Here is a 14,423-nt window from a genome sequence, read left to right as displayed (position 1 = left end):
GTTGATGATTTCTCTAGATATACTTGGATCATTGTTCTTACTCATAAATATGAGGCACATAATGCATTTACCAAGTTATGTAAGAGAATTTAAAATGAAAAGAGTTATACTATTTTAAGTTTCTGAAGTGATCGGGAAAAAAGTTTGTTAATAAAAATATTGAAACATTTTATAATGAAAATGATTTTGTGCATAATTTTTCTGCTCCTTGAACTCCTCAACAAAATGAGATAGTAGAGAGAAAAAATAGATATATTCAATAAATGGCAAAAACAATACTCAATGAGAACAACTTGCCTAATTATTTTTGGGCCATATCGGTAAGTACTGCATGTTATGTTATAAATAGAGTTATACTAAGGTTTAAATTAGATAAAACCTCCTATGAGCTTTGGAATGAGAAAAAACACAATATTGGTTGCTTTCATATATTTGGATGCAAATGTTTTATTTTAAATGACAAAGATAATTTAGGCAAATTTGATACAAAATCTTATGAAGGTATCTTTCTTGGGTATTCTAATAATGGTAAAGCTTATAAAATATTCAATAAAAAGACTTTGAATGTACAAGAATCTATGTATGTAATATTTGATGAATCTAATTCTCTACTATCCAAGAAATCTATTGATGAAGAAACAGGAAATATAAATAATACGGAAAGTCTCAATATCAACAAAGAGAACACAATAGAGGAAGTCCAATATGGAGACATCAGGAAAAATCATCAAAATTTAATACAAGATGCAACTAAACAGTGAAAATTTGTAAAAGATTATCCAGTGGAATAAATTCTGGGAGAACTTTCACGAGGTGTAAGCATTCGATCATCTCTTAGAAATATTTGCAATCATACTGTTTTTTTATCTCAGATTTAACCCAAAAATATTGATGAAACATTTCTTAATAAACCTTAGATTCTAGTTATGCAAGAAGAGTTGAATCAATTTGAAAGAAATGATATTTAGACGCTTGTTCCCAAACCCAAAAATTATACTATTATTAGAACAAAATGGATTTTTAGAAACAAGAAAGATGAGTTCGGAGTCATTATTAGAAATAAGGCTTGGCTTGTAGTCTAAGATTTCAATTAAGAAAAAGGAATCGATTATGATGAGACATATGCACCAGTCTCAAGATTAAAAGCTATTCGAATACTATTTGCATATACTTGTTATAAAGATTTTAAATTTTTTGAAATAGATGTTAAAAGTACTTTTTTAAATGGTTTTATAAATGAAAAGATATATGTTAAATAATCTCCAGGTTTTGAAAATCATATTTCTCCAAATCATGTTTTCAAACTCACAAAAGTACTATATGGACTCAAACAAGCTCCTAGAGTTTGTTATGAGAGACTCAATGATTTCTTGATTGAAAAAGATTTTTCAAGAGGAAAAATCGACACAATTCTTTTCATTAAACATGAAAATGATGATATTCTTTTGATTCATATTTATATTGATGATATAATATTCAGTGTTACTAATGAAAATATGTGCCAAATTTTTGTTAAGACTATGCAGGAAGAATTTAAAATGAGTATGATGAGAGAACTTATATTCTTTCTTAGATTATAAATTAAGCAAGTAAAAAGTGAGACATTCATCAATCAATCAAAATATATTAAGGAATTACTGAAAAAATTTGGGATGAAAGGTGCTAAGGAAATTGGAACACCAATGAGCCCATCCACTAAATTTGATAAAGATGAATCTGGTAAACCAGTTGACTCGAAAGTATATCGAGATATGATTGGTAACTTATTATATTTGACAGCCAGTAAACCAGATATTATGTTTAGTATGTCTTATGTCCATGTTTTCAATTATCTCCAAAAGAATCTCATTTAATTGTAGTTAAGCACATTCTTAAATATTTTAATGATACAATTGATGTAGGGTTATGATACCCTAAGCACACATCTTTCAATCTAATTAGTTACACAGATACAGATTATGCTGGTTGCAAAATTGATCGAAAAAGCACCAGTGGAGTATGTCATTTCTTAGGTCATGCACTAGTTTCTTGGTTTAGTAAAAAATAAAATTTTATTGCATTATCTACAGCTGATGCAAAATATATTGTTGCGGGTAGTCGTTGTGCTCAAATTCTTTATATGAATAAACAATTTAAAAATTTTAAACTCATGTATAATCATATTTCAATTAAATATGATAATATAAGTGCTATAAATCTTTCAAAAAACCTAATACAACATTTTAGAACTAAACATATTGAAATAAAATATCATTTTCTTCGAAATCATGTGCAAAAAGGCAATATAGTACTAGAGTTCAAAAACACACATGATCAGTTAGCAGATATTTTCACAAAATTTTTACCAGAATATAGATTATGTATGATTAGAAGAGAAATAAGTATGATACATGCTATGAATATCTTTTAAAAGATAAATCAGAGTTAATAAAAATAGAGAGAGATTTTTTAAATACTTTTCTATAAACTTGAGGTTCTTAACCTCATGTTTGAGACACTCATTCTCTTCATACAATATCATGTCATCTCTATCCATGGGAATTGGCAAGCGGAATAAAGAATCTAATAGGAATTTCAACTGCTTATTCTTCTGTCGAATGATTTATTCCCTTATGTGAGACTCTTGAACAATTCGTTGAAGTCAAACAATTTATTTTTAAAATTTTTCAACCTCATGATTATGACTTGTAGCTGCCGGGAAAAAGCAACTATAGAGGAGGAGTAGCGAGTCCTGAGACTCACCAAGTCGTAGATAGCATCGGAATATGACTTATTAGCTAAATTATTATTTTCTTGTTGCAACATGGTACCAATGATAGCTGCAGAAAGGATAGGAGATTGAGGTGTAGAATACCTCATGGATGAATCTAGAGGAACGTTAGAAGAATGATTAATTGAGAAAATAATTGAAAGCTTAAAGCGAAAATATTGAAAAAATGTAAATGAGTTATAAAGATGAGAAGAAGATTTGTTGCGAATTGGATAAACTTTAAGACTGATTTTATAGAGATAGCATAAAGAACAAGACAAACTATTATCTAAGTCAAGGAGCAATGTGATTTCTTTTTGGTATCCAATGGATGAAAATGATCATTTTTTTTTAACAACATCAAGCGATTTTTAAAATCTCCAGCCACACTTGTCGGGTCACGGGCGGCTCCAATTTTTCAACTATCTAGAGTTTCTACTAACACACCGTTTTCCTCAGTCTATTTATTTATTGCAGTTCATTTTTAATGATGTCAAAAGGGGGAGAAGTTTTAGACTAGAACATCAATCTTGTTTGAATTGCTAAACTTGTGATATATGCTTAGAATTATATTTATACTTTTACTTGAAAAACTAACGCACATTCTCAAGAGGAGCTTAAATATTAATACAAGTTTCAGATTCTATCAAGTATTTGTCATCATAAAAAAGTGGAAAATTGTTGAACCCAATGTTTCAAGTTTGTGTAATTATATATCTACATATGAATTTTGATGATAACAAATGAATTCAAAGAATAAAGGAGTCTCAAACTCAATTTATCTACACAATAGAGTCAAGCACATCAAAGAACCAAGCATGAGCAAGAAGGGAATAAATTCACATTAAAATCATAGAGTAATGTTGTAAATTTTTTAAAAATTAGATATTAGAATTAAGGCTCAAAATTAATTTTTATCATAAAACATTAAAATACATTTTTCACATGTGCATGAATATTTTGAAAATTGAATTTGAAAATTTTGAAAGATGATTGATTGTCATTTTTTACATGTGCATGACATGATTAAATATTTGAATTTTGAAGATGATTGATTGTCATATTTCACATGTAGATGCTTTATTTGAATATTTTCAAAAGTGATTAATACTCTTTTTGATTTATGCAAAAAATATATGATTTTGTTTGAAAAATTTGAAAAATAAAGTGTACTCCTTTTGTCATATGCGAAAAGTAAAAAAATTAGGTTCGAAATCTTTGAAAAGTGAATGATATTATTTTTGACAAATGAAAAAAAAAAAGAAACTTTTATTTAAATTTTTTTGAAAATGTAAATGATGTTGTCTTTAACATGTGAATCTTTTTAAATTTGAATATGAAGTCTCATATGCCTATAAATAGATCATTTGGGAGTTTCACATTTACAACATTAAGCGCATACAACATTTATTCAAAACTTTCATTTTCTATTTTCTAAGTATTGAGTCTTAACCCTCGTTCATTTTGAAAGAGATATAGTTTGTGCTGTATTGCTTTTATTTCACTCATTGGGAAATGTTTTCTGATAACCTACTCACTATTAGCTCTTGTATAAGTAAAATGATGTGTATAACTCTTGTGCGTGTAAAAATTATTCTACACGGGAATAGTTGAATTACCAGGTATAAAGTGAATGCAAGTGTAGAGGGTGTTCTACACGAATCCTTTGTAGGTGTGTTGTTCAAATGTGTAATAGGTTTCTATCTCCACTTGAAGGAGGTTAAATAGTGAATTTGGGGATCCTTAAGGTGTAGCTTGAGGCGATGACGTAGGTAGTGTGGTCGAATCTCGTTAATATACTGAGTTTGCTTATCTCTTACCCTTACTTTTTATATTTATTGCTGTTTTATATTTTATTTATATTTTATATTATGTATTTGATTTATAATTTATAATTTTTAAATATAACTCAATTTACCCTCTATTATATTAGTCATCCGAAGCAACAAATTATCCACTTACAGGAAACTCTTTGTTGAGAGCTTATGCATTCTTGAATTGGTTGGGACTCTATTATCAAACATCATGTGCCAATAAAAAAAAGTTAATTAATTTAAATTGAAGATTATTAACTTAATTTTTACATCGAATATATATAAGTTTTGCTACACAAAAATTAATATGTCAACACACAATTTGTAATAGGACACATTATAATTTTAAAAAGAATCAAAGCATCAATCATTTTTTAGCATAGCTAAAATGGAAAGAGGTGACATGCTGGGTGTGTAAAAAATAAATCTTAAAAATAGATTTTTATCAATATATATTATTTGTTCTCAAGTGAAATGAAAATGCTTATTATTCAAAAATTTATAACATCAACGTTTATCATTTTTAAATTCATTGATAATGATAAATGTTAGTTTTCCCAATCATTGTATGGAAAAACATTAAAAAAAGTGAAAAAAATCTAGAAATCGTGATAGAAATGGTCCAAAAAAAACAGCATGATGTCTCCTTGGGCCCAAGGCATCTAAATTCTAAACAAGTTAAAAAGGAAGAAAAAATCGACTAGCACTCTCCCTCACACGCTTGAAGCTAAGATTTCATTAGTCCGTGAGGTACCCAAACCACCATACCTGATTATAGGGAATCTCATTTTCTTCAACGCCCAGAAAAATAAGTAAAAAGCATGTGAGTTTCCCATGACATATGGACCGTTAGATAATAGAAACGTATCCTGGCCGTAGGAACCTGTTGTTCGTTGTATAAATAACAGAGATCGGGACCAACCTTCCCAGAGTCGTAAGAGCTAGGGTTAACAAATTTTGATTACCGTCATCTTTTAAGGTATGAATTCCCAGTAATTTTATGCCTTTCATGTTGATTTTGATTCACTGGTGTGCTGAATTTGATTTATTCTTCTTTTTCCCCTGATTTCTGTTAAATTTACCCGTGTATTTTGTGTAATGACTTAAAATCTTTAGCTTTAAGCACGGTGATACGAGATTTTATTGATTTTCTCTTTCCACTCGTTTTCGGTATGAGGATTTTTGCGGGTTAACATGATTTGAATCTGTTGAATTTAAATCTTGGGTTTGGGCTTTATTAATTGTGGCTCCTGCCATGAATCCAATGCACGCATGTCCCTGTGCTTGTGTATATATCTATAAACATGGCGATGGTAGTGTTGGTCGGGCCTTCTGGCGTATGATGTTAAGGGTTATCTAAGAACTTGAACCTTCAAGGCTTAATCCTTTCATGCAAAGCGAGTTCAAGGCTGGTTTTAGAGCATCAGGGGATGATAATGTTTCCAGATTGGCTGAGAGTTAGAACTTAGGTTGGAGGTTGGGTTAAGTAAATATTGTCTTCAACTTGTGGGTCTTAATTTCTCTGTGGCCCTGTTGGCTGAAATTTAAATTTCTGTTCTTGACTGCCTTCCTTTATTTTAATATGTGGTTTTATGGTACATGGGAGGAAATAATTGTAGGGTTTAATTTGTAGCTTTGTTGCAAAGACTGTGGGGCCTTCCTGAAGAGGTCGTTTCCTCTTGCTCACACTCGGGGGCTAGGCCCTTGTATCAAGTTACACAGGATACTTTCTATTTTCTCAGGTTTAGGTTGGCTGATTTTACATATTTATGACTAGAAACGTTCTGATCATTTTTTTATTTATTTTTTCTGTTTAGGCCCTTTTGTAAAATCCGACTCCTGTGAGTATATTGTTGCAAACTGATAAAAGGGAAAAGCTATAAATCTACTTTTTTTATTATTTGTATTGGGATTGTTCAAAACTTGATTGCAATTGATTCACTTTCAGTTTTTAAAGTTAATCTTTTAACTCATTTTTTTTTCATACTAACGATTCATTCAAATTTAGGAATAATTTCATGTGTAATGGCATTGAGCTGTCCATCCTTGAGCTAATATCTATATGTGGCAGTCATTGTATGAGTGATCTACTCGTTTTGACCTTATTCATATCCATTCACTTGTAGATTATTTTTCTTGTTATCTGAACCTTAGCTTGTATTTTTAAGAGGTGGGCCGCTGGGTACAGATTGCCTTTATTTCAGATGAACTTATCATAAAAGAATTTATGTTTATGCACTGTTGCGATTTTTTTGGTTCCTTACTCTTATGATTCCTTGTAGTAGCTTGAAAATGCCTCGTTATGATGATCGATATGGAAGTAAGACCCGTCTGTATGTTGGTCGCTTGTCTTCGCGGACACGTTCTCGTGATCTGGAACGTTTATTCAGCAGATATGGGAGGTAAATGTTCTATTTGTTCATCTCCTAGAAGATCCTCATCAGCTGCATTTACTTCTTTTTCATTTTTCTGTTTCAAAGTCCGTGCCCACTTTCTGATCAATCTAGATAATAATATTTTTCTGATTTATGGACTGCATTGATTTGTTTGCTGCTGTAAAAAAAGTTATATTTGTTACACCTCTCTATCAAGTTAATCTATTACATGAATTGTATAGTAAGCCTTTCTCAATCAATCGGTGTGAGATGCAGTGTAAATCCTCTAGGGATAGGGTGCATTTATATCTTTCCCAAATTTCTTCCCCCTTTTGGATCACCTTAACTGTTCATCATGTTTGTATGGGAACAATTTCCCCTAGGTGTCTTGTAATTGACTCGAATGATATTGTTGAAGGTTTCTAGGGGTTTCCCCTAATCAGGAGGTCTTTGGTGAGGGGTGCCTTGGTGGAATTGGTGGAAATTCCTGTCGAGTGTCTAAGGGACTTGGCGATTCTTTCTATTATGTTATTGCCTGTTTTTATGCAAATGGCAACAATCTCAAACTGGTGTTTAGTTCGTCTGTGAGGGGCGAAGTATCATACACTTGCAGTAGTTAAGTAATGATGGCCTTACTGTTTCTGGAAACCATTTCCGCAGAGTACGAGATGTGGATATGAAGCGCGACTTTGCCTTTGTTGTAAGTTTAACTCAGTCCATTTTTTTGTCAAGGCTTTGGTCAGGTGCTTTGCTCTTATCTGGTTGTTAGAACTGACTTGTAGATTTCACAAGTATGGATGTGCTTTGTTGTTTCTGCTTCCTTTGCTTTTTAACAGGAATTTAGTGATCCCCGAGATGCTGATGATGCTCAATATAGCCTCAATGACCGGGACTTCGATGGAAGCCGTATTATTGTGGAATTTGCAAAGGGGGTAAGCTCTTTTAACATCATAAACCTTATGAGTTGAATATTTTATTAAGTTTTGATGCACATGCGCAATCGCATGCAATCAGTGTGCCTAGCCAAAGTGCCCATTAACCATACCAGCCTCAAAATCTGCAGCTGGTCACATCATGGCCAAGATATGTATATACAATTCCTTTTCAACTTGCTACAAGAATGGAAGGTGGACATTGTGTGTTTAAATGAGATGAAGCTGAAAGTAATTACTACAAAAATGGTACGAAGCATTTGGAGTTGCGTACATGTGGATTGGGTATATTTGGCAGCTAATGGGGCCTCAGGAGGTGTATTGGTGATGTGGGACCAAAGAGTGGTTGAGAAACGGGAGGAGTTCATCGGGTCATTCACGGTAGCATGCTCTTTTAGGAGTGTGTCAGATGGATTTTTGTGGGCATTTGCAGGAGTTTATGGTTCTAATTTAGACTTTGATCATAGACTGTTGTGGGATGAACTAAGTGGAGTGCACAGTTGGTGGGATCTTCCGTGGTTTATTGGTGGGGATTTTAACATAACAAGATTTTCCAGTGAGTGCTTTGGTAATAGAAGATTGCGACCTGCAATGTCAGATTTTTCAGAATGTATTTTCGAGTTGAACTTAGTGGATTTACCAATGGCGGGGGGTACATGTACGTGGGCAAATAATCAGATGTGGTCACGGTTAGATCGCTTCTTAATATCCCCGGAGTGGGAAGCTCACTTTCCGGAGGTTTGGTAGAAGAGATTGACTCGGCTGTGTTCAGACCATTGGCTTATTATGTTGGATTGTGGGGGGATCCAAAAAAGAAGCCGATACTTTAAATTCGAAAACATGTGGTTGAAATCGGAAGGTTTTGTGGATAGGGTCCGAGTGTGGTGGTCTTCTTACCAGATACAGGGTACTCATAGTTTCATTTTTGCGGGGAAATTGAAAGCTTTAAAACAAGATTTGAAGCTTTGGAATAGTCAGTCGTTTGGTAACATAGGAGAACACAAGAAACGTAAGTTAAGGGAAATTCAGGAACTAGACAGGCTTCAAGAGTCCAGATTGTTATCTTAGGAGAAATCAGCTCAAAAGTTAGTGCTGATGGCAGATCTTGAGAGGACCATTTTATTAGAAGAAATTTCGTGGCGCCAAAGGTCTAGAGCTTTATGGTTGAAGGAAGGAGATCGAAGCCTAAGTTTTTTCACAGGGTAGCCAATTCTCATAGGAGATCCAATAATATTGAGATGCTGAATATTGATGGGGCTAACTGCAACGATAAGCTTGTGATTAATAATTATGTAGTTGATTTCTTCAAACAGCTACTAACCGAGCAGGAAAGGTGGCGGCCCCGGCCTGATGGTTTGCTTTTTGATGCAATTGAGCCAATGGAGGGTATCTGATTGGAGAGGCCTTTTGAGGAGGCCGAGGTTTTTGATGTGGTGAGAAAGATGAATAAAGACAAGGTCCCGGGTCCTGATGGGTTTTTTATGAGTTTCTTTCAAACTTGTTGGGATGTGTTAAAGGTGGATCTCATGAAGGTGTTTTAGGAGTTTCATTCGGTTGGAAAATTTGAGAAAAGCCTAAACGTCTCTTTTCTCGCTTTGATACCGAAGAAGGTTGGGACGGTGGAGATCTAAGGAATTCCGACCCATTAGTCTGGTAAATGGGTTATACAAGATTATTTCTAAGGTACTAGCGAACCGACTTAGTGAGGTTGTGGGAAATATCATTTCGAAGCCACAGAATGCTTTTGTAAAAGAGAGACAGATTCTAGATGCGGTCCTTATAGCAAATGAATGCTTGGATAGTAGATTGAAAGCTGGCCAAGCTGGGATTATCTGTAAGTTAGACATGGAGAAGGCGTACGACCATGTTAATTGGGATTTCTTCATTTACCTTCTAGAGAGATGTGGTTTTGGAGAAAAATGGCGATCTTGGATCCGTTGGTGTATATCTACGATGAAATTTTCAGTGCTGATAAATGGAAATCCAACAAGTTTTTTCGACAACACGCGAGGTTTAAGATAAGGAGATCCGTTTTCCTCGTTACTCTTTGTTATTGTGATGGAGGCTTTGAGTAGAATGATCTCAGCACTGGTAGCTAATGGGCGAGTGTCTGGTTTCCTGATTGGATCCCTGAATGGGGGTTCAATTAATATTTCTCACTATTGTTTGCAGACGACACTAATATTTTGTGAGGTTGACCATAATCAGGCCCGTGTTTTGAAGGCTCTTCTACTTTGCTTCGAAGCTACATCGGGTTTGAAAGTGAATTTGAACCAATCTGTGATGGTGCCCATTGGAGGAGTACAACACCTTAGACAGTTGGCGAATTTTTTGGGGTGTAAGATTGCCACTCTTCCCTTGTCATATCTTGGTCTATCGTTGGGGGCAGCCTCGAGAGCGGCCTCGGTGTGGGATACAGTGATTGAGAAGTTAGAACGCCGTCTTGCAGGTTGTAAGAGAATGTACCTGTCAAAAGGAGGTAGGACTATCCTGATAAAGAGTACACTATCTAACCTACCAACTTATTACTTGTCCTTGTTCCCCATTCTTGCTAGTGTGGCACTTCGGATTGAGAAACTTCAACGGGATTTCTTGTGGGGTGGTATAGGTGAGGAATTTAAATTCCACCTAGTCAGGTGGAAGAAGATATGTAGCCCTCTCTCTAGTGGTGGTTTGGGCATCAGAAATCTGAGAATCTTTAATCGGGCGTTACTTGGAAAATGGTTGTGGAGATTTCATAAAGAATCAGAAGCTATATGGAAGTTGGTGATTGAGAGCCAATATGGGGGTTTATTTTGGGGGGGGGGGGGGGGGTTGGTGTACCAAAGAAGTGAGAGGGGCATACAGAGTGGGGTTGTGGAAACATATTAGAAGAGGGTGGGGGGTTTTCTTCCGGCACTCGAGATTCTGTCTTGGAGACGGGACTAGAATCAAATTCTGGCAAGATTCTTGGAGTGGTCCTGATGCACTAAAGGAACTATTTCTAGAACTCTTCAGGGTCGCAGTTGCTAAAAATGCTTTAGTGGCAGATGTCATGGTGATAACAGGAGGACACATCCAGTGGAACATCACGTTTAGTCGGGCGGCAAATGATTGGGAAATGGACAGCGATGCAGCCTTTTTCAGTATGTTGTACTCTATCAAACCGAATAACCAGCATACCAACGTATTGTGGTGGATTCCTACAGGTAAAGGAGTATTCTCGGTTCGCTCGTACTATAAATCCCTTTCACATGAGCTCCCTGTTCAGTTCCCTTGGAAAAGGATTTGGAGACACAAGGCGCCCCTCAAAGCAGCTTTTTTTGTGTGGACCGCTTCTCAAGGCAAGATTCTCACAATGGACAATTTGAGAAAACAGAGGGTGATTATCACAGATTGGTGTTGTATATGTAGGAAGGGGGGTGAATCGGTGGATCATCTTCTACTGCATTGTGACGTGGCCAGTTGGTTATGGAACGAGGTTTTTAGTAGATTGGATTTGGGATGGGTTATGCCCGAGACAGTATTGGCGGTTTTGGTTAGCTGGACAGATTTACGAGGCAATCAAAGGATCAAGGCTGTATGGAAGATGATTTCTATATGCATCATGTGGTGCGTGTGGCAGGAGTGCAATGATCGGACCTTCGAGGACAAAGAGAGATCGAGGGAGGAAGTAATAGCTTTCTGTTTTAGAACTCTTTGTACTTGGGCCACAACTGTTATTTTTAATGGGCCACTCCATGACAGCCTTGAATCTATACTCCCTACGTAGCTAGGGCATACTTTTGTACTTCATATGGCTTTTGCCTATTCTTTCATTAATACACTTGATTACTTATCAAAAGAAACAATTCCTTTTCAAAAAAATTATTTCCTTTTTTAATTATAAAAAAGTATTTTCTTATATTTGACAAAATTAGGCAATTGTTTTGCTGCTTATTGTATTGATGAATTCACTATATCTGATGGTTCTCTCATTCTTTTTATGACTACCTATTGCCTGCCCGATTTGGACCCGTGATGCTTTAATTTTAAAGAGACTTATCTTCTATGTTGAAGTCTTAAATTATGAATGGACTGCTTATTCCATCTAGTGTTGTATGTATTTTGTCAGCTTATGATTGTACGAGTTACTTATAAAAGAAATTGTAGTTATCATATCCAGGTTTGCTGTGTTGAAGCTTTTTCATGCTTCTCTTCCTTAATTTTTTTGGGTCACATTGGTTCTCTTTACTCTGTCATCTATGTGATTTTTCTTTCTGTTGTTGCAATTACCTGAGCAGGCACCACGTGGTTCCCGAGCTTCTTTTGGCAGAGATCCTCCTCCTGGATCTGGACGCTGCTTTAATTGCGGCATTGATGGTCATTGGGCTCGTGATTGCAAAGCTGGAGACTGGAAGAACAAATGTTACCGCTGTGGAGAGAGAGGTCATATAGAAAAAAACTGCAAGAACAGTCCCAAGAAGTTAAGGTCATATATCTTTGCAAAGACTTGACTTCATTTCTTTGCTTGTTAGAGTTCGTGGGTCAACTTTTGATTACGGTCTTTTATGTTTACCACATCCAATTTCTCATGATCTACTTTATTGCAGACGTGAAAGAACTGACTCATTATCACCAGACAGATCCCTTTCTCCTCGTCGTGCCAGAAGCCGTAGCCGAAGTTATAGTCGAGGCCGTAGCTACAGGTGTGCGATGGATTGTTCATTTAAGTTTCTTGTTCAGGGTGTTTTTTTGACTTGGTAGTTTGCAGCAAGTTCTTATCTTCTGTTGAGATGATGGAAAGGGTCAGAGCTTGCTTGCAATTACTAAAATTCTTTGATCAAAAGGAAAATTTGAAATAAAAATTACTAGTTGGGTGAGGAATTGTTGGTAACTTGTTCTCAGCTAACCTGTAGCCCAAAGAAAAATGAAGTGTGCAGTTTCAGAGTGTTGAATGCAATTTGATCGTGTTTATATTTTGTATAATGTAGTTTTAATTTATAATCTGTATAATATGTTCTTGCCAGCCGGTCAATATCCCCAGCAAGGAGAGAGAGAAGAGTTGAGCGTGAAGAGAGGAGATCACAGAGCCCTCGCTACAGAAGCCCAGGGCCAAGGAGAAGTCCAGCTCCTTCCAAGGGAAGGAAGCGCAGCCTAACACCTGATGAAGCCAGCCCCCAGGAGAGAGGCACCCCTTCTCCCAAAAATAGTAGATTGGCTGCAGAGCAAAATGGTTCCGATTACAGTGGCAGCCCAAGGAGAAATAGCAGAAGCCCTGTCAGCCCTGAAAGAGAGAGCCCTGTTGGCAGGAGCTATCGAAGTCCTTCTGAAGCTAATGGCCATGGTCGAAGTGTCAGCCCTAGAGATGATAGGAGCCCTATTGATGAAGATGATGACAACAACCGGTCTCCAAGGGGTAGTGAGTCCCCCTAAAAAGCTTGGAGGAATTTATCAGTCTGTTTGCATATATATGGACATGTTTATTGACATGTGGATGGAACATAAAAAAGGGTAACTGGGATGGATTAGCACTTTTCATTTATGATACTGAGAATTGAGTTCTGTAATATTCCAAGAATTCTCTTTTACCTTTTCCCTTCGAGGGGGGTGGAGTAATTACTGGAAATGCCAGGCGACTTTGCTGGTGAAGTGTTGTCTATCCTTGCGTAGGTTTTGCTTGATGTTTGGTATGTGAAAAGATATAGATGATCTGATACTTCTATATCTTACCATTTCTATTTATTGAATTTTGCTAAGTAAACCTGTTACATATATTGAGTCATACGGATTACACATCAGGTAGGGTCAGCCACTTCATCATCAATACACAGATCATCTTTTCAGTATCCCATTTTGCAATACTGCGTGCTTAATCATTTGCTTCCCTTGGATTCCATGTCACCCGCCAATTTTGTTGGGTCTCAAGACACTTATATTTCGTAATCAAATAAATTCAGAGTTGGTAAATTGATTGATCTTCAATACCTCATTGCCCGTGCCAAGTATAAAACCGTTTCAATCGTGATAAGCATATGTAAACGGTCTTTCAAAAGGAAAAATAAATGTGGGGTTTACATGCTTTCTACTCTCGAGCTTTACCCGGATGTTGATGGTGGGGTTGATTCTATCTATTGTCCTGGACATTGAGATTATAATGTACTTAATGAGAAATGATGTCGGCAGTCGTGAGTGTATAAGTATCACATAATTATTTTGGAAAAAATGAATAAATACTAGATTTGTATGGAAGGAAAAAAAAAAAAAAATTAATAGTGAACCTTCTTACCTTTTATCAAAATGACTGTACAACAGGACTCATTTCTCTATTAGTATTAAGGTAATTAGAACTATTAAGCAGTATGACCTTTGGTTACCGCTAAATTTGATATTCAGTAACTTAGTATGTTCTTAAGTTTGAACACAAGTATAAATTATAATATTCTTTTTAGTATAGATTATTAAACATGTTTTGGAAAGTTGAGAGTGCATTCTTTTTATAAAAAAAAAAAAAAAAAAAAATTATATATTATACTTATATTTAACTTTTATCCTATTATGATGAGGTCGTCACCTTTTGAAATTTTCTTTTAAA

At 35.4% G+C, this 14,423-nt stretch overlaps 1 protein-coding gene across 3 annotated transcripts; it reads left to right on the top strand.

Annotated features, from left to right (window-relative positions):
- Positions 1-5,387: 5,387 nt before the first annotated feature.
- Positions 5,388-13,480, top strand: LOC122275539 (serine/arginine-rich splicing factor RS2Z32-like). Of its 3 annotated transcripts, none has more exons than XM_043084636.1 (7): positions 5,388-5,542; positions 6,846-6,965; positions 7,599-7,638; positions 7,775-7,870; positions 12,133-12,320; positions 12,442-12,537; positions 12,859-13,480. In XM_043084636.1, the coding sequence occupies exons 2-7, from the start codon at positions 6,856-6,858 to the stop codon at positions 13,262-13,264; spliced, it is 936 nt and encodes a 311-aa protein (XP_042940570.1). In that variant the 5' UTR covers positions 5,388-5,542; positions 6,846-6,855; the 3' UTR covers positions 13,265-13,480. The 3 variants fall into 3 exon arrangements, with proteins under 3 accessions (XP_042940570.1, XP_042940571.1, XP_042940572.1); XM_043084637.1 differs by having other exon boundaries at positions 5,402-5,542; positions 6,849-6,965; XM_043084638.1 differs by lacking the exon at positions 5,388-5,542 and adding an exon at positions 6,208-6,305.
- Positions 13,481-14,423: the final 943 nt, after the last annotated feature.

This window comes from Carya illinoinensis, chromosome 9 (assembly GCF_018687715.1).
Source record: "Carya illinoinensis cultivar Pawnee chromosome 9, C.illinoinensisPawnee_v1, whole genome shotgun sequence".
NCBI classification, from domain to species: Eukaryota; Viridiplantae; Streptophyta; class Magnoliopsida; order Fagales; family Juglandaceae; genus Carya; species Carya illinoinensis.
The sequence above is the reverse complement of the archived record's forward strand: the minus strand, read 5'-3'. Positions and strand labels throughout refer to the sequence as shown.

Coding starts and splice junctions, on each gene's coding strand:
- LOC122275539 (XM_043084636.1), top strand. CDS start 6,856: ATGCCTCGTTATGATGATCGATATGGAAGTAAGACCCGTCTGTATGTT. Junction 7,871..12,132: donor TTGTGGAATTTGCAAAGGGG/GTAAGCTCTTTT, acceptor TTACCTGAGCAG/GCACCACGTGGTTCCCGAGC. Junction 12,538..12,858: donor AGTCGAGGCCGTAGCTACAG/GTGTGCGATGGA, acceptor TGTTCTTGCCAG/CCGGTCAATATCCCCAGCAA.